Below are 15,742 nucleotides of genomic sequence, written 5' to 3' on the forward strand. Positions count from 1 at the left end.
AGTCATAATAGTATGCTATTACAATAAATGAAAGAAATAAAAACACGTTTAAATTTTTAACAAATATATTATCATTTAACCTATGCATAGATGATACAAATAAATATTAAATATAATTTTCTCAACATGAAAAACTGGAACATCCAATAAAAAAATATAAAAAAGGAAAGAAATTCTCCTCTACGAATCTTTCCGTTTCATTTTCTTCCTCACGTTAAAATTCACTTATTTTCCACTTTAAAAACATTTCGTCCATAAAATTTTTTTCAAACTATAAAAGAAACGCACCCGACCTAAAAATCATTCCATGTTACTTAACACCTACGAGTGGAAATACGAAGAACTAAAGGAAATTGCACGGTCGATGAAAAATCGCTAACTAAAGTCTTTTCCTCGCGAAATGCACTACGGTACTCTTTACACAAGACATCCCTGATCTATCAAATTCGTAATTTCGTAAATATGTGCAGCTTCATCGGGATCCTTAGGGGTATTCTAATTGTTGTATTGTTCAGGTAGAACGTAGGAAATGTCATCCCAAGGATGTCTGTAAAGGCCCTGTTTGAGCCTCTTCTGGTCCATAAAGTGGCCGATGAAACCTATCGACCGGCCTAGAACGAACAGTGAATTGATGGCACCAATGTTGATATACTCCTGGGCTTCCTCACTGAAATCATTGAAAAACATCATAAATACAAGAGACTTCGTCGATCAGTATCAACAATTCGCTAACCTGGTGAAGCTACCGCAGTTCCTGAGCATGTCTACGAACGAGCAAGCGATAACGCCGTCTACGTTCAAAATGAGGTTAGGTTTCTTGCTGGTAGTCAGTTTCTCCACTTCCAGGGCGTATCGGAGCAGGGGGGTTGCCGGGAAGTTGGCCATGACGAACTCCTTGACGATTTTCACCCTCTGGTCTGGGTTGTTTATCGATTTCACCCTGTGTCCGATGCCCATGATCAGCTGTCCTTTGTTACGCATCGAGTTGACGAATTCTGCCGGGTGAAGGCCTACAAAAGAGCAAAAACAGATAATATAGAGCATGTTAATAACAAATAAAATAGAATATCCTGGTGGAATAGAAGAGAATTCACATAAAACCTACTGAAAGGTTAGTTCGCTTCGCACTTTTCTTCCACAGCCCTCTCTATTTGAATAGACAGCTAAGTTTTTACTCTTACTATGCCACACTCGCCACGAAAGGGAGCAAAAAAAGTCATTTACTGGCCCACAGCCATTCTGTGGTCGAGGAAAATGCACCTATAAGAAAGAGGTTCTGGAGATGGAAGAAACCAAAGAGAAACACTCTGGATGAATCTTCCAGGGATGGATCCTCCGGAATTTTAGGACTGCAAGATCCTAGATGTATTTGGATCTGAGCAAGAGTAAGTTAGGTCTCCTCACTGGCTTCCCAAAAGACATTGTTTTGCCTTAAGAAGCCTATAATGAAAATGAGCTTATCAGAAACTGACGAATATAGATTCTGTGGGGATGTGGAGGAAACTCCTGTTCACTTGGTTAAAGAATGCCCCGCTATTGCAAGCCTGCGCAAGGAATGTCTTGGATGAAAAAATTATAGGAGGATTGAGGACTCGAGCTTCTTGAAGCCCTGTCTCAGAGCTGGAGGGCGCAGCTGTCAGAACAGCTCTGATGGAGGGCACAATTGGCCCTGGTAAAATGTGACCTCCTCAACGAACTATATACCGTACTACACAAAGATCCCAGTGTGAAAACCCTTATTTTTAGGGGTGAGTTCATCATTTGCGTCAATTTGCTGATGACCTTGAGCCAAACAAGGCTCTATGTCAGTCGTTTCAGTGATTTTCGATCTTTGACCCACATTAGAGGGCTTTCCAGGGCCTAAGAAGCACCTGGCTAATTTTCTTCTGTACCAGGCATAGACGGACTGACTAAAGATCAAAAGTAGACCTGACTTGCGACGTTTTAGATCGGTAGATTCGAAGTACTGGCTTCGACGTCTATAATTCACTAGTGACAACAGCATGACGACTCATGGATTCATGAAAACATCATCGATCGACTCTGATCAAAATCAATAGGCTTCCTCATGCTTCAAATGAGCACCAACGAGCAAAATTTCACATCGATAGACACAAAATCGCGAAGTATAGCGCGCGCACTATTTTCGAAACTTTCAACAACCCAAAAACCGTTTTATCGATTTCCATCGAAATCTACAGGCTCCTAGGCATCGTAGATTCGCATAATCCTGCCGGCATCTCTACAGTTTCAAAATTGCGATCTATACCGTGTCCTTAATTGATTACATACAGAATTTTTCAAAGATTTTCAATCTACGTCATCTGAAACTGATTTCATGACGACACAGCACCCACCCCCTCCTCGGGCGGTACAAAAATAAATGCACAAACCGAAAAGACTCCATCAAAGAGACATCTACACATCTTTTCTGCCTCACCTGAATCGTACGCTTCACTGAACTGCTTCGCGGCCCCGTCCAGCGCCCCACCGAACCTATCGCCGATGGTCAACAGTCCCGAAACGACGCTAGACACCAAATCCTTGCCCGCCCTCGCGCAAACGATGGTGTTGTGGGCGCCCGACACCGCCGGACCGTGGTCGGCCGTCACCATCAGGCACATCTCGAAGAACTTGCAGACGTAGGACGGCAGACAGCGTTGGAACCAGAGCAGGGAGATGACCCCGCCGATACCCACGTTCTTCTGCAGGACGTCTGAGATTGGCATACCTGAAAAACAATCGTACAATAATAATATGCCCCTAAGGGTTATAGGGATGAAAATTTACCAGCATAAATGAGCTCCTGTCCTCTCTCGTCGCAGATCGACGTCATGAAACTCGCGGGTTTCCTGATCAGCCCCAACTCCCTGGCCCAGCTGTAATCCATTGGTACGGTGGGCGGTGGTACTTCTGCAGCTGGTACTATGACTCCCTTCGACACCAACGTGGCGTACACGTCGTGTATCAAATCCCCTGCGAAATTAACGGATTATAATCGGTTAATCTGAGCCAAAACCGCCTCGACTTACCCAGGTAATCGAAGGATTCTGGAACGTGGGCTCCGGAAGCCTTAAGGGCGTCATTCTTGGCCGTGGCCGTCTCTCTGTTGGAGTTGGCGCATGATCCCGCGTGTCCGAACTGCACCTCGGCTGTGAACATGCCCGCGCAGGTCCCTATGCACCAGGCCACCAGCGGTTTGGTGATCTTCTTGGTGTCGAGGGCGTGGCACACCTCGTACTCCTCCACACCGCCCACTTCGCCGAGTAAGACGATCATCTTAACGTTGGGATCGGCTTGGTACCTGGAATCGACGAAATTTGGATTATTTCTTTGTTTCGACTCACTCCTCTGGCGATACTAACCTCATTATGTGGTCCATGAACGTGGTGCCGGGGTACCTGTCTCCGCCGATGGCTACCCCCTCGTAGACGCCGTCGGTGGCCTTCGAGATTATGTTGTTCAATTCATTGCTCATACCGCCGGATCTGGAAACGTAGGCCACGCTACCCGGCCTGTACAGTTTGGAGTGGAGGATGTTGTCCATCATACCGCCAGTGTTGCCGATCTTGAAACAGCCCGGTTTCACCCCACCTACTGTGGCTGGACCTAGAGGAAGAATTGAGGATTCAACTTTGAGTAAAGAGTGGGTGACATTTTTGAAGAGAGACGTCTACAACTGTTACTTTTCCTAAGCCTAGACGCTCAAAGATTGAAGGGTATAATCTGCATGCAGGTAATAATATACCCTCCCCCTTGGAGTACCCGAAAATTTCTTAGCAAGAGCCTCCACACCAACAACACCGCCAGAATACAGCATAATGGCTCTACAACCGACCATTTATTCACCAACTCTGGAATAAAACGAGACGCCTTTACTTTACAATATAGACGACTGAGCACTCAGAGGATCTACAGATAATGCTGGACACCTATAAACATATACACGAAGTTTTAGGCCTTAGACTCAATATCGACAAAACCAAAATCCTGGTAAGTACGCCAGAAAGCCTTCAAACAGATATCAGCCTGGAGAATGAAACTCTAGAACAGCTCAGTTCAAAAACTTGGGAAGCTTCATGAATACTAGGGCTAACCAAGACACGGAAATACACAACTGTATCCATTCGGCATCACGGGCATTCTGGAAGCTAAAGGACAGAGTGTTTCAAAATCGACCTCAATCTGAAGACCAAGACAGCTGTTTACAAAGCAGTGGTCCTCCCAACTCTTCTTTACAGAAGCGAAAGCTGGACGCCCTAGAGGCGACATATAGCTTGAACAAACGCAACAACGTCATATAAGACAAATAATGCACATCAGATGGTTCCACAAAGTTTCGAATGCAGAAGTATTGCAACGCGCGAGTTGTACAACAATTGAGACTCAATTAACTAGGGCTCGACTCAGATGGAGCGGCCACATTCTGAGGATGCAAGACACAAGACTCCCCAAAATAGCTCTGTATGGCGAATTCACAGAGGGAGCTCGGAAACCAGGAGGCCAGTATAAGCTGTTTGAGGATATACTACATCAATCCCTAAAATCAGTTAATGCCAATCATAACTGGGAACAACTAGCGATGCACAGATCACAGTGGAGGTCTTTGGTCCACAGTTTTTATGGAGACTCGAGAAGAATACAGCGGCGGCTGTATTGTGTGTAAAAGCCTTCATGCCAACAACACCGCTAGAATACAGCATAATGGCTCTACAACCGACCATTTCTCAACCAACTCTGGAATAAAACAAGGCTGCGTATTAGCGCCTTTACTGTTCAATATTTTCGCCATAGCTGTATCGATAATTGCTGACATGAGCATGCCCGTAAGAGGTGTTGGGATAAGATTCAGATTTGATGGAGGCCTGTTTAACCTGAAGCGCCTCAGAGCAAAAACCCGTACCAAGTTTATCACGGAACTTCAATATGCAGACGACTGTTCACTCATAGCTAGCAGCTCAGAGGATCTACAGATAATGATGGACACCTATAAACATATATACGAAGCTTTAGGCCTTAGACTCAATATTAACAAGACCAAAATCCTGGTAAGTCCGCCAGAAAGCCTTCAAACAGATATCAGCCTGAACAATGAAACTCTAGAACAGGTCGAGCAGTTCAAATACTTGGGAAGCTTCATAAATACTAGGGCTAACCTTGACACGGAAATACACAACCGTATCAATTCGGCATCACGGGCATTCTGGAAGCTGAAGGACAGAGTGTTCCAAAATCACGACCTCAATCTGAAGACCAAGACAGCTGTTTACAGAGCAGTGGTCCTCCCAACGCTTCTTTACGGAAGCGAAAGCTGAACGCCCTACAGGCGACATATTAAACAACTTGAACAAACGCAACAACGTCATCTAAGACAGCTAATGCGCATCAGATGGTTCCACAAAGTTTCGAATGCAGAAGTCTTGCAACGCGCGAGTTATACAACAATTGAGACTCAAGTAACGAGGGACCGACTCAGATGGAGCGGCCACGTTCTGAGGATGCAAGACACAAGACTCCCCAAAATAGCTCTGTATGGCGAATTCACAGAGGGAGCTCGGAAACCAGGAGGCCAGTATAAGCTGTTTGAGGATATACTACATCAATCCCTAAAATCAGTTAATGCCAATCATAACTGGGAACAACTAGCGTTAGACGGATCACAGTGGAGATCTTTGGTACACAGTTATAATGGAGACTCGAGAAGGATACAGCGGCGGCCAGATCTGGTTGGTGACTATCCATGCCCGGAGTGTGGAAGGGTCTGTAGGTCACGTTTGGGTCTCTTCAGTGACAGGAGGGCACACAGTCGCAATTAGCCCTAAGAAATTATAAGTCTGTTCGCACCGCTTCTTTTTTTTTGTCTTTTTGTAGATTTATTTTCGATAATGGGATGCAGCAATGATGATGACCCTCCCCCTATATAGGGTGAGTCTTTGACTCGTACAAATATTTTAACAGTAGATTCTTGATTCTTTGTTCCTTATAGATCCATATTTTTATTTGCCTGTTACGTAATACACTCACCTATAATAGACACATTCTTTTCGTTGGCTAATTTGATCAGTTTCCTAGTCTGATTTTCCGGGATACCCTCAGCGATGATAGCTATGGTCCTGATCTGCGGGAACTCCATGGTATCCACCGTGCTCTGATAGGCCGATCTCAGCGAAGCGAAATTGACGAGCACGTCAGCCTCAGGGTGTTTGTTCATCGCGTCCAGCATCTTTTTATAAACTGCAACAAGATCACTCGTAGAAATTCTCGCCGCGTAAAATTTATCGAACGGAACGTACCTGGAATTAGGATTTCCTTGTGTCCCCAGTAGTACTTCTGCTTGTGATCGCCGGTGAAGGGGTATATAACTGCGACGACGCTGGGTTCTGGTCTGCTACAGACGAAGTCGAAGTCGAGCATGCTCTGTATGGCCCTGGTCTGCATGCCCCACACTATGGCTTTGGTGGCGTTGGTGAACATAGCTTTGGCGGAGGAATCGGTGACGTCGCCCTGTGTAAATCGATGGTTACTGTCTTGATCGTTGAAATTTATTGATTTTCGAAACATTTCTCGAGATAAAAACTAAATATGCAAGGAATGACCCCTGCATTTTCCGCGACTATCAATTTACGCCCTGTATATTGTTGCCAGTCCGCTACCGAACTGAACAAATTTGATGATAAAAATATGGGACGTTTTTATTTGATGACTGATTCAATACATCACGAAAAACGAATAGAGAGATGCTAAGTAATCGAAAATTGCATCACCAGCTACATGCATAACATTATATCGATTTCATTCAATTTATTGCAACATAAAATGTCCATCTTTTCCGACAGAAGCAATTTGCATGTCGCACAACAGAAATAGGATAATAGAGAAGAGAAAGAAGATGGTTTCAGGACCAATAAAAAACATCAAATTACCTGTGGTATTTCTGTTGGAATTTGTACCTTTATTTGGACCTTGAAAATAAACACAAGAAAATATTAATTTTTCATGTATAAATAAAATTCGCATACGTCATACAGAGTGAGTCTTTGAAACATACAAATATTTCAACAGTAGATTCTTGGGGTCAAAAGAAACACTTTTTTCCGATTCGTTTCTGATAAAAAGATATAGCCATTTTAAATTTTTATAATGAGCTGTGACAACCCTGGAGAAACAAAATTACCTTAAGAATAACTAGCTAAATCTGTGACACCACACAACTGTGGATCTTTCAAACAGAGTTGTATTCAGCCAAAGTACCCAATTTGTCAAATTTCACAGATATTTTTCATTTTTGAACATCAAATTACTCTACTTTTATTTAAACGTTCAAATATTCATTTGCATAGCGTCCAACTTATTTTCAAGAGTTGGGTTCTTTGAATGTTTAGTATTTTAATGGTACGTAATGGTCATAATAAGAAAACTGGAAGACGTAGGTGATATCTTGTGTTCGAAAAAGATTAATCAATTAAATGAAAAACTATATTCCGAGATTTTTCAACAGCCTGTATGTTTCAAACCGAGCCGAACTGGAAAAAATGGTGTAGGAAAAAAGTGTTTTTTTCTTGACCCCAAGAATATACTGTTCAAATATCTGTACAAGTCAAAGATTCACCCTGTGTAATAGAGAATATTGCCTTTGTTAATGAGTCTGCTTTTCTGCCAAAAGTAATAAAATTTCTGAATATCTCTCACATCCATTATCTAATAATATCATCCCTCTCATTATTATTATATTTCCCAGTTTAAATGATTATTTCGAATACATTCTTCAATAATGGACTTGATGTAATGAGAATTTTAAATCAATAATAAATCGATTATTAAAGTAAATTATACCTATTGGGCGATTGCAATTTTGTTAAAGAACCTTCGATGTTTTATTTACCTCATTTAAAAAAGCTGAGTGGATTAATATTGATTTGAACAGTTCATAAAGCTATTTTTATAAATGGGAAATGTACATGAAAAAAAATTAATTCGATGCATTAGCCAAAAATAAATTTTGTTATATTTCTTGCCAATATCTGGTAATATTCATTAAGAACCATGAAGCCAATTATTAGAATTTAGTTAAAGAACCCAGAAATACCACAGATAAATGTTAAATGAAAATTTTGAACAAGATGCGAATCGTACTCATAAAATCATTCAAGAAAAGGATGCAGAAAAGCATAGGTGCAAATTTAGTTCGAAAAACGTGCAATCCAAAGACAGAAGGGAGTGTTAGAGACCTTATAAACGAATAAATCCTCACCTTATCCTTCCTCGAACATTGCGGGGCATTAGAACCCTCCTCTTGGTTGGAATCTAAACACTTCTTATTCGGTTGCTTCTCCCCACTTGGAAGTAAAAAGTTGGCGGTCGCAAATTCCACATTGTTCTCTTTGGGTATTGGACGGGTGCCCAGGGCATAACCACAAATGGCAGTCATGTGAGTTTCCGGCCCGAAGACATACAAAGGGATTCCTAAAAGAGTCAAAATCAGATCACAAACGATGATGAAACTAATCATTTCAACCCACCCAAAGTCTGTCCAACTTCCCTCATCCTCCTAAGACCCTCTTGATAGTTCGGACCTGCTCTTCTCACAAAAATAGACACCTTGTGCTCTATCAATTTTCCCTGGAACTCCACCAGAGCGGTTATGATACCTTTGAAGGTAGCAGCGACGTTTGTGAAATTAGCTATTCCACCCCCAGTGATCAGGACCTTCCCTTGGGGATGTTTCTCCTGTGTCATCAGACTGAGGATCGTCTTGGCATACTCGTAAGTCTGTTGTTCCGTTGGAGCCCCTGGAAATTGGGAATTATTATTGGAAATAATGATCAGTGAAGGTTCCAGCACTAACCTGAGTATTCTCCGTAATTGGCTAGTTCCTTGGCTCCACCAAGATCGCAAATCGTGTCGCTGTATATGACGGATGCTCCACCCCCAGCTACCATGGTCCATATCCTTCCGGATTTGTTGAGGATCGTCAATTTCAGACTGGCCCCCGATTTAGAATCCAAATCTGCGATGTACGCCTCCTCTGATACGGAAAAAATTGATTAAGCTCGATTATCACTGGTCAATTTTTTATTTTACCTGGGAAAGCATCCCTTCCAAACGGAGGTGGATAATCTATATCACCCCATTGTGGTCTGCAGATAAAATCGGCGGTGGCATCTAACTTCGCTGCCAAATCTAGGATGTAAATCTCCTTTTCGGTAACTACCAATGGGTTGATCTCGAGATAGGTAAAATATAGGTCTACATATAGTTTGTACAAGTTATATATAAACGTTCCTATTATAGATTTCTTATTGGCGTCCTTGACTTCCTTCAAAAGCACCTACAAATTCTTTACTTAGTCTTGTTTCAATTTTAACATCGTTCTTTTATTACCTTGCTTATTGTTTCGAAGTCTGTGCTCGTTCCTACTGGTATTTCGAGTTTGACAGCTTTACTGTCAACGTCGCCGATGTCGACGCCTCCTTGATGATAAAATAGGATGGTGTCGCAGTTCCTGGACGAGTATATGCAAACGTAGACTTCCTCTTCCGGTTTGTGAGCGACGAAAGGCTCGATTATAAAACTACGGAGTTTTCCTACAGCCTCACCGACCTTCTGGTCTTTGTTCATGCGTTGATCTATCCATTCCTTCACGGTTTCAAAGTCTTTGTTTACTGCAATGAGGCCTGGAAAAAATAATAACAATTTTTAGCATTATTCATTAGGTCATATGGGGATAATCGCAGGGTTACGAAGCCTGGAAGATGTGAAATAGGATTGGAAAAACCTCTCACCTAATTTTCCCCTTCTTTTGATCAGCTGGTCCGGTTTGACGACGAGCTTTTCAGTCTTGAGCCACGGGTTTTTAGCGACCAGTTCGGCGTACTTTGTGTCCGGTCCAACGGAGGCGAATCTGCATTGTACGGCGGCCGTGTTGCTGGACAGGTTCCTGTTGATTATATCTTTGCCGGAGGCTTCGTATATCGCTTTGGCCGACATTTTCGTTTGGTTTTATCTGGGGAGGAAGGTGAAATGTTAGATTTGTAATTTTTCTTAATCCACCCCGACTTAAACTCGAGATCTACTGTCTGTTATGAATATTTTTTCTTCGTTCGTTCATTCAAATATGGTGAGGATTTCATTGTTTGAAAGAATTGTAGGATTTTCAAAGATTTCAACCTTGTTTTAGTGCTACAACGCATCGACAGTCAAAGGTTAACGGGTTTCCTTTCATCTTGTTTTCAAATTTACAATCGGTTTTATGACGTAGATGCGTTTGCGCTTGTTTTCCTAGTTGCTAAACTGTCGCAACCTTGATTTCGCACCATTACATTTTGCATTGCTAATGGAAATATATATCCGTCACATTATTCAAACATTAAAGGAATTTCTAGATTTTTCTTATGACCTACACAATTCCTCTAGGAGATATACTGCTCTATGAAAGTTAAGGAAGTCAAATGTTTCAAAAGATTCCAATTTTTTAAATACATTGTATGGGGAACCTAAATGTTTACTGACTTATCTACCTACTCATCCTTTTGCCCATTTCTTCACAAGTTTAACAGTGTCAGGTGAAAATTTTAAATCATTTCACTCAAAAAATTCAAAAAATAAATAAGGTCTTCTCAAACATCAACCAGAGCCTGACAAAGCCTTGTTGAAGTAGCCTTGATCTCTCTAGAGTTGTGGTAAAAGCTGTCTGAGTTCTTGAAATGTCTGTGGGGATGGTTGATGAAAATCCAAAGCTCATTGTAACTGACTCAATGGGATTGAGGTCTGGTAACCGAGGGGGTAGAGGGTCAAATGCGGAATACCATGAATTTCAAGAGCTTCATCGATGGGGTGGAGCATTATCGTCCCAAAATAAGAGATTTTTAGCTCAATAACAGCATGAAACGAAGGAATAATATTGCCAATGGCTTAATCCATGTAAATCTGCGCATTCATGGCAGAATCAAGCAACAATTCTGTACGTCCCTTGAAAACTGTACCACCTCTGAAAGGATGAACTTGCTGAACCCATTTTTTTCTTCCTGGGCACCAGATGGTCCATAAACCATCACGCCGACTATGAAAAAACGGCCCATATCTAACAAACCATTCAGATATAAGAGATAAATGGTTTCTCATAAATGAAAATTTGGTGGCAGCATCACAAAATACAGCTCTACATCCTTAGAGATCTGTACTTTTTGTTAGGATACATCGCAACTAATATTGCACGATATAAATTTCATAAACAGCTGTATCCATACACGTTACAATGAATAGTGGCAGAGTAAATACTTCCCAAGTGTGGAATTATAATCGAAAACGATAGCACGTTGATAACAACATAAAGTTCGCAAACAAATGCAGATAACAAGATTTATATTGAGAATATTCAGTAGAGAGTATTCGGGATGAAGTATAAAAAATCATTGTCCGCTTTGCAGAAATTAATTTCACATAGTTGGGAATTTTTCACGTTATGTACCTTGATACATAAGTACATGGTAGTATGGTAGCTATAACAACCTCCCTTTACAACTGAATAGTAAAAAAAACTCTTAGATTAATGATTTCACTTCTGAATGGAAGCTATATAGTTCAAAATTTTCTTCTCTCGACAAATTAATTATACCCAAAAATGGTGATGTCAACGTTCATCAGGAGGAAATTAATTTCTATTCGTTATTTTTCCGATTTGATACATGGAAACTATCCGTGACTAAACCGTGGCGGAACATTTACAATAGCCACTCTTCTAATGAAAAATTCATGATATTCAATTCGTTACATTCCTATTTAAATAGACCTTATGAGAGACCTAATGAATGAATGCGCACACCTGTGGGAGATCAGGTCCGTATGTGGAACGCTTTTAAGGATTTTTTTATCACGTGTGTTCGAACCAATTAGGAAAGAAACTCGTTATTTGGGGAATTTAACGAAGAAATTTACAAGCGTTGGGTTCTTTGAATTTTTGGTATTTTTATGGTACGTTTGGTGATAATGGGAGAACTGGAAGACTTGGGTGAATTGTATCCGAAAAAGATTAATCAAATAAATGAAAACTATATTCCAAAATTCATTTCATTCGATAAAAGCGTTTGTGAGATAGAACTTAAAATTTTTTTTATGGTTTTTCAACAGTTTGTATCTTGTAAAGCTCTATATATTTATGATCTCTCAATTTCTTTACTACTGTAATTAACATTCTGGTAACAGCACTCTATGATAATTAGCAAGCCATACTTTTCCCTACATCGACCCATTATAAAATAACGATGATTAGAATTTCCCGATAAACGTAATGCTATTTTGATGTGAACACTTGACGGTCGGACAATTAAGCGGACGTTTTACGTTCTCTAACGTACAATTACACATAACGACCCACTAAAAATGCCATTCGGTAAATCTCCGGCATCGATGTCGGCGTTGAACGTGCATAAAATTAATTAAAATCCATTGTTTTAAATTCCAAGCGACTTTTTGAACCAGACCCAATCGACGACTTTCGGTTTTATGACCTAATCCGCGGAATTCGGCTATAACTATAAATTTTTCATCGATGGTGTTTCCAAAACGCTCAGAAAACCTGTCAAAACACCCCATAGCGATTCGCTGAGCGAAATTTCGGTCCATAATCGACTTTCAAACCTTGCGAAACAGTTCCTGATCCTGCTTTTCGCCACTCACCTGGAAAAACCGCGGGATAAATCCAAAAAATCCGGGTAAATCACTGTGGAACACAGAATGGACGACGTCACAGAGGTTTACGTCACCTGAACGCGGCAAATACGAAACTCGGCACAGAACTGTCGTGCTCTTGCGACCGCTCTCTGGTAATAACTGATCGACCTACGATCTTATCGATCGTCGAACGTATTGACCTATAATGACGCGACTGATAAGGGACTGTAGGGACCGACCGGTAACAACAAGGTCAGAGCGACCTCCAGCTAGGTCGAAGATGCAGATCGGATGTTCTGTGTGCCACACGCAGTATGAATGTGGTTCAGCGGCTGTTCTCGTGACCTGGGCCAACCAAAAAACGGAAACTTCCAACTGATCCGATCTTATACAGGGTGCCCACTAATGGCGAGGTGATTCACTGGTCCAAAAGCAAGCAGTTACTACTGGCAAGATGCAAACTTGAAGCAGACAACCTCTTTTTATGTTTGTCAATGTCCTCTTGGTGTGATGCCCTAAACCCAACCGTTTCGTAGAAAAACGGCCTGAAAGGGTAGAAAACAATGAGACATCTTGGTAGTCTTCAAAAAGTATGCCATCTTCCCTCTTCCATGATCTTCTGACCAACTAACCCAAACTCTTTGACCCCCGAAGATAGACTATTCAAAGACGTGAAACAGGTTGTAAGTCAAACAAGGGACTACTCAGAGACAACCAGGTTGTCTTTGGACTACTCCTCTTCACTGGAAGGTAGTTTGTAGATCACACCTCGAAACTTTTCATAGTGTAAAAGACTAAACAGTTCGTAAGCCTTTCTTGATGTTACCCAAAATTTTTTTCGCTGTTTCTAAACATTATTCCAGAACTGCGAATAGTGAGAATTTTCCCCTCCCAGATCTGCGAATTTAACACTCGAAACTAAATTTGTTTCGATACGACCATTTCCTTGTGTTCAAAATATCCCCAAAAATATTGAATTTCTTCTGTAACTCCTCAATTCTTGTGTCCAGTGCAATAACCTACCCAAACTACGATTTTTATTCATGGAAGTCTTCAGTAGAATACTCTTCACAATCAGGAGGTACCTACTCATCAGACAGGTGGATATTTTCATAATATAATACAGCGATATGTAGGTATATCCATAACCTTTAGACCCATCCAATGAACCTTGATTAGGCGTGCATGTTCCACCTAGGAGAACATCTAATAGGTACTCGATGAATATCATGATCCGCATCGATGGACCAAAGAGTAAATACACTCATATTACGTGATAATGCCTATTCGCGATATTGACTGAACCTAAAGCGTTAGCTTTTCGAGGAAAAAGAAAGAGAAAAGATAGACAACTCTTCAGAGTAAATATTGGAAGTAGGACATCTGGAAAAAAACCAAAGTACCTTTTAAAATTACTTTTCTTCATTCTTCTTCGATCCACCATCAATTCTCCAGACAGTCCGTACTGAAAAAACGTAGTACGCTTTTTCTGAAGTGTCAGACGCAATTTCTTTTCATATGGGCTTCCTCTTCAGCCCTTATCGAATATTTCGGCGGCGTTTCTTCGAAGAGATGCCCTAGGGAAGCGCTTTTTTGGAATAGATAGACCTCGGCTTCAGTTTTTGTGGAATTCCATGAAAAAACGCGAATTTTTTGTTTTTTTCGCAGGCTTAGAGAAGTTGTAGTTGGGAAGAAGGTCGTTTTTTCGACTAAACAAACAGGGGTTCGCGAAAAACGATCATTTAGCCCAGTTTTTTATTTTTTATATGAAAAATACAAAAAAATAAAGGCTACCTCCCCAAAAATCATTTACGACTAAAATATTCTATTGCAATGTCAACAAACGCGTTGGTAGCCTCTAAAGTTGAGAGAAACCTATTCTTTTTTCACCGGAAAATTGATAGAACCCATGAAAGTCATCAGCACTTAGAGAGAAGCCCTTAGATTACAATTTCTTCACTTTCCAATCAAGTCTGAATTCGTTTTCGATTTAATTCCAACTTTTAACGATATTTTGATGAGCTGCAACGTGGAACGAACGAGCTTCCACGAATTATTCCATCGGTTACAAGTTCAACATAGTGAACATTTCAATCTTGATCAACTTTCTTCTGAATAAAAACCCAACTTTCTCCAAAACATAACCCAACAAATTTCAACAGCAACTATTTTTTCAGTCCCAATGGGATAGTGTTTCATTTATAGATTTCCGAATAAATTTTCATCGATTCTCGATAATTGCAAAGTGTTTCAACATCTGAAACAATCGGATTTTTGAAATTATCATTGACGCAACAGCAAACGTCAGATGGGGGAAACAGGAAATATCGTGACCGATATTTACTCACTTTTATTCTTCAGGAGAGGATCGCCCTGAATGAAATATACAGGATATTATTCACAGAATAAATTCGGGGCACTTTAATTCTAATGAACTATCAGAAAACCACCTCCGAAATATCGTACGAACAATTTTAAAGTGGTCTGATTTTTACGGCCAACCAGACCGCCAACCAAACTGACACCTACAAAAGGGGGGATAATGACACGATGACAGTCGTCTGACAGCAAAGGATTCGGAGTTGTCTTTCATTTTTCATTTCTGGTACACCAATTTATCGACTATAATTCAGACAATTAAGAATTAGCAGGAGAGAGAACACAATCATGTCATCTTGGTTTCAACCTTGATTATCAAGGGATTAGTACAAAGGGGCTTAAGTGAACCAATTCACTAGTCGATATCCAATTTCTCCTATGGATGTATTTCTCTTTGATATTTCGGTTTTTTTCTTTAGCATATGGAGTAATTTTTCAACTCGAAATCTGTTTTAGCTTTTCTCTACACTTTTCAGCCTTTTTTTCCATTATTTTTCCAAGAAAATCATCTGACATTTCCACAAAAGTAAGGTTACGTTATGTTAGGTTAGGTTCATCTGACATTTCCACAAACGCAAAAGAAAGGTTATGCCACAGAATAGAGCCAGACATCACAGACATTGAACTCTATGGGACCCATAGAGTTCAATGATCACAGAATATATCTCTTTGTTTTTATTCTGACAGTTTCCCA

General features: G+C 40.7%; 1 protein-coding gene across 1 annotated transcript; it reads right to left on the reverse strand.

Moving 5' to 3' along the window:
* Positions 1–47: 47 nt before the first annotated feature.
* On the reverse strand, positions 48–15,189 carry LOC123319914 (ATP-citrate synthase). The gene is made up of 16 exons (XM_044906996.1): positions 15,018–15,189; positions 9,783–10,003; positions 9,382–9,674; positions 9,082–9,328; positions 8,846–9,025; positions 8,520–8,789; positions 8,252–8,463; positions 6,924–6,962; positions 6,294–6,504; positions 6,025–6,234; positions 3,366–3,609; positions 3,033–3,304; positions 2,791–2,976; positions 2,441–2,731; positions 734–1,010; positions 48–667 (listed from the first exon to the last, which is right to left on the reverse strand). The coding sequence occupies exons 2-16, from the start codon at positions 9,985–9,987 to the stop codon at positions 496–498; spliced, it is 3,309 nt and encodes a 1,102-aa protein (XP_044762931.1). The 5' UTR covers positions 9,988–10,003; positions 15,018–15,189; the 3' UTR covers positions 48–495.
* Between the last annotated feature and the right edge of the window lie 553 nt (positions 15,190–15,742).

Source organism: Coccinella septempunctata, chromosome 9 (genome assembly GCF_907165205.1).
Source record: "Coccinella septempunctata chromosome 9, icCocSept1.1, whole genome shotgun sequence".
NCBI lineage: Eukaryota > Metazoa > Arthropoda > Insecta > Coleoptera > Coccinellidae > Coccinella > Coccinella septempunctata.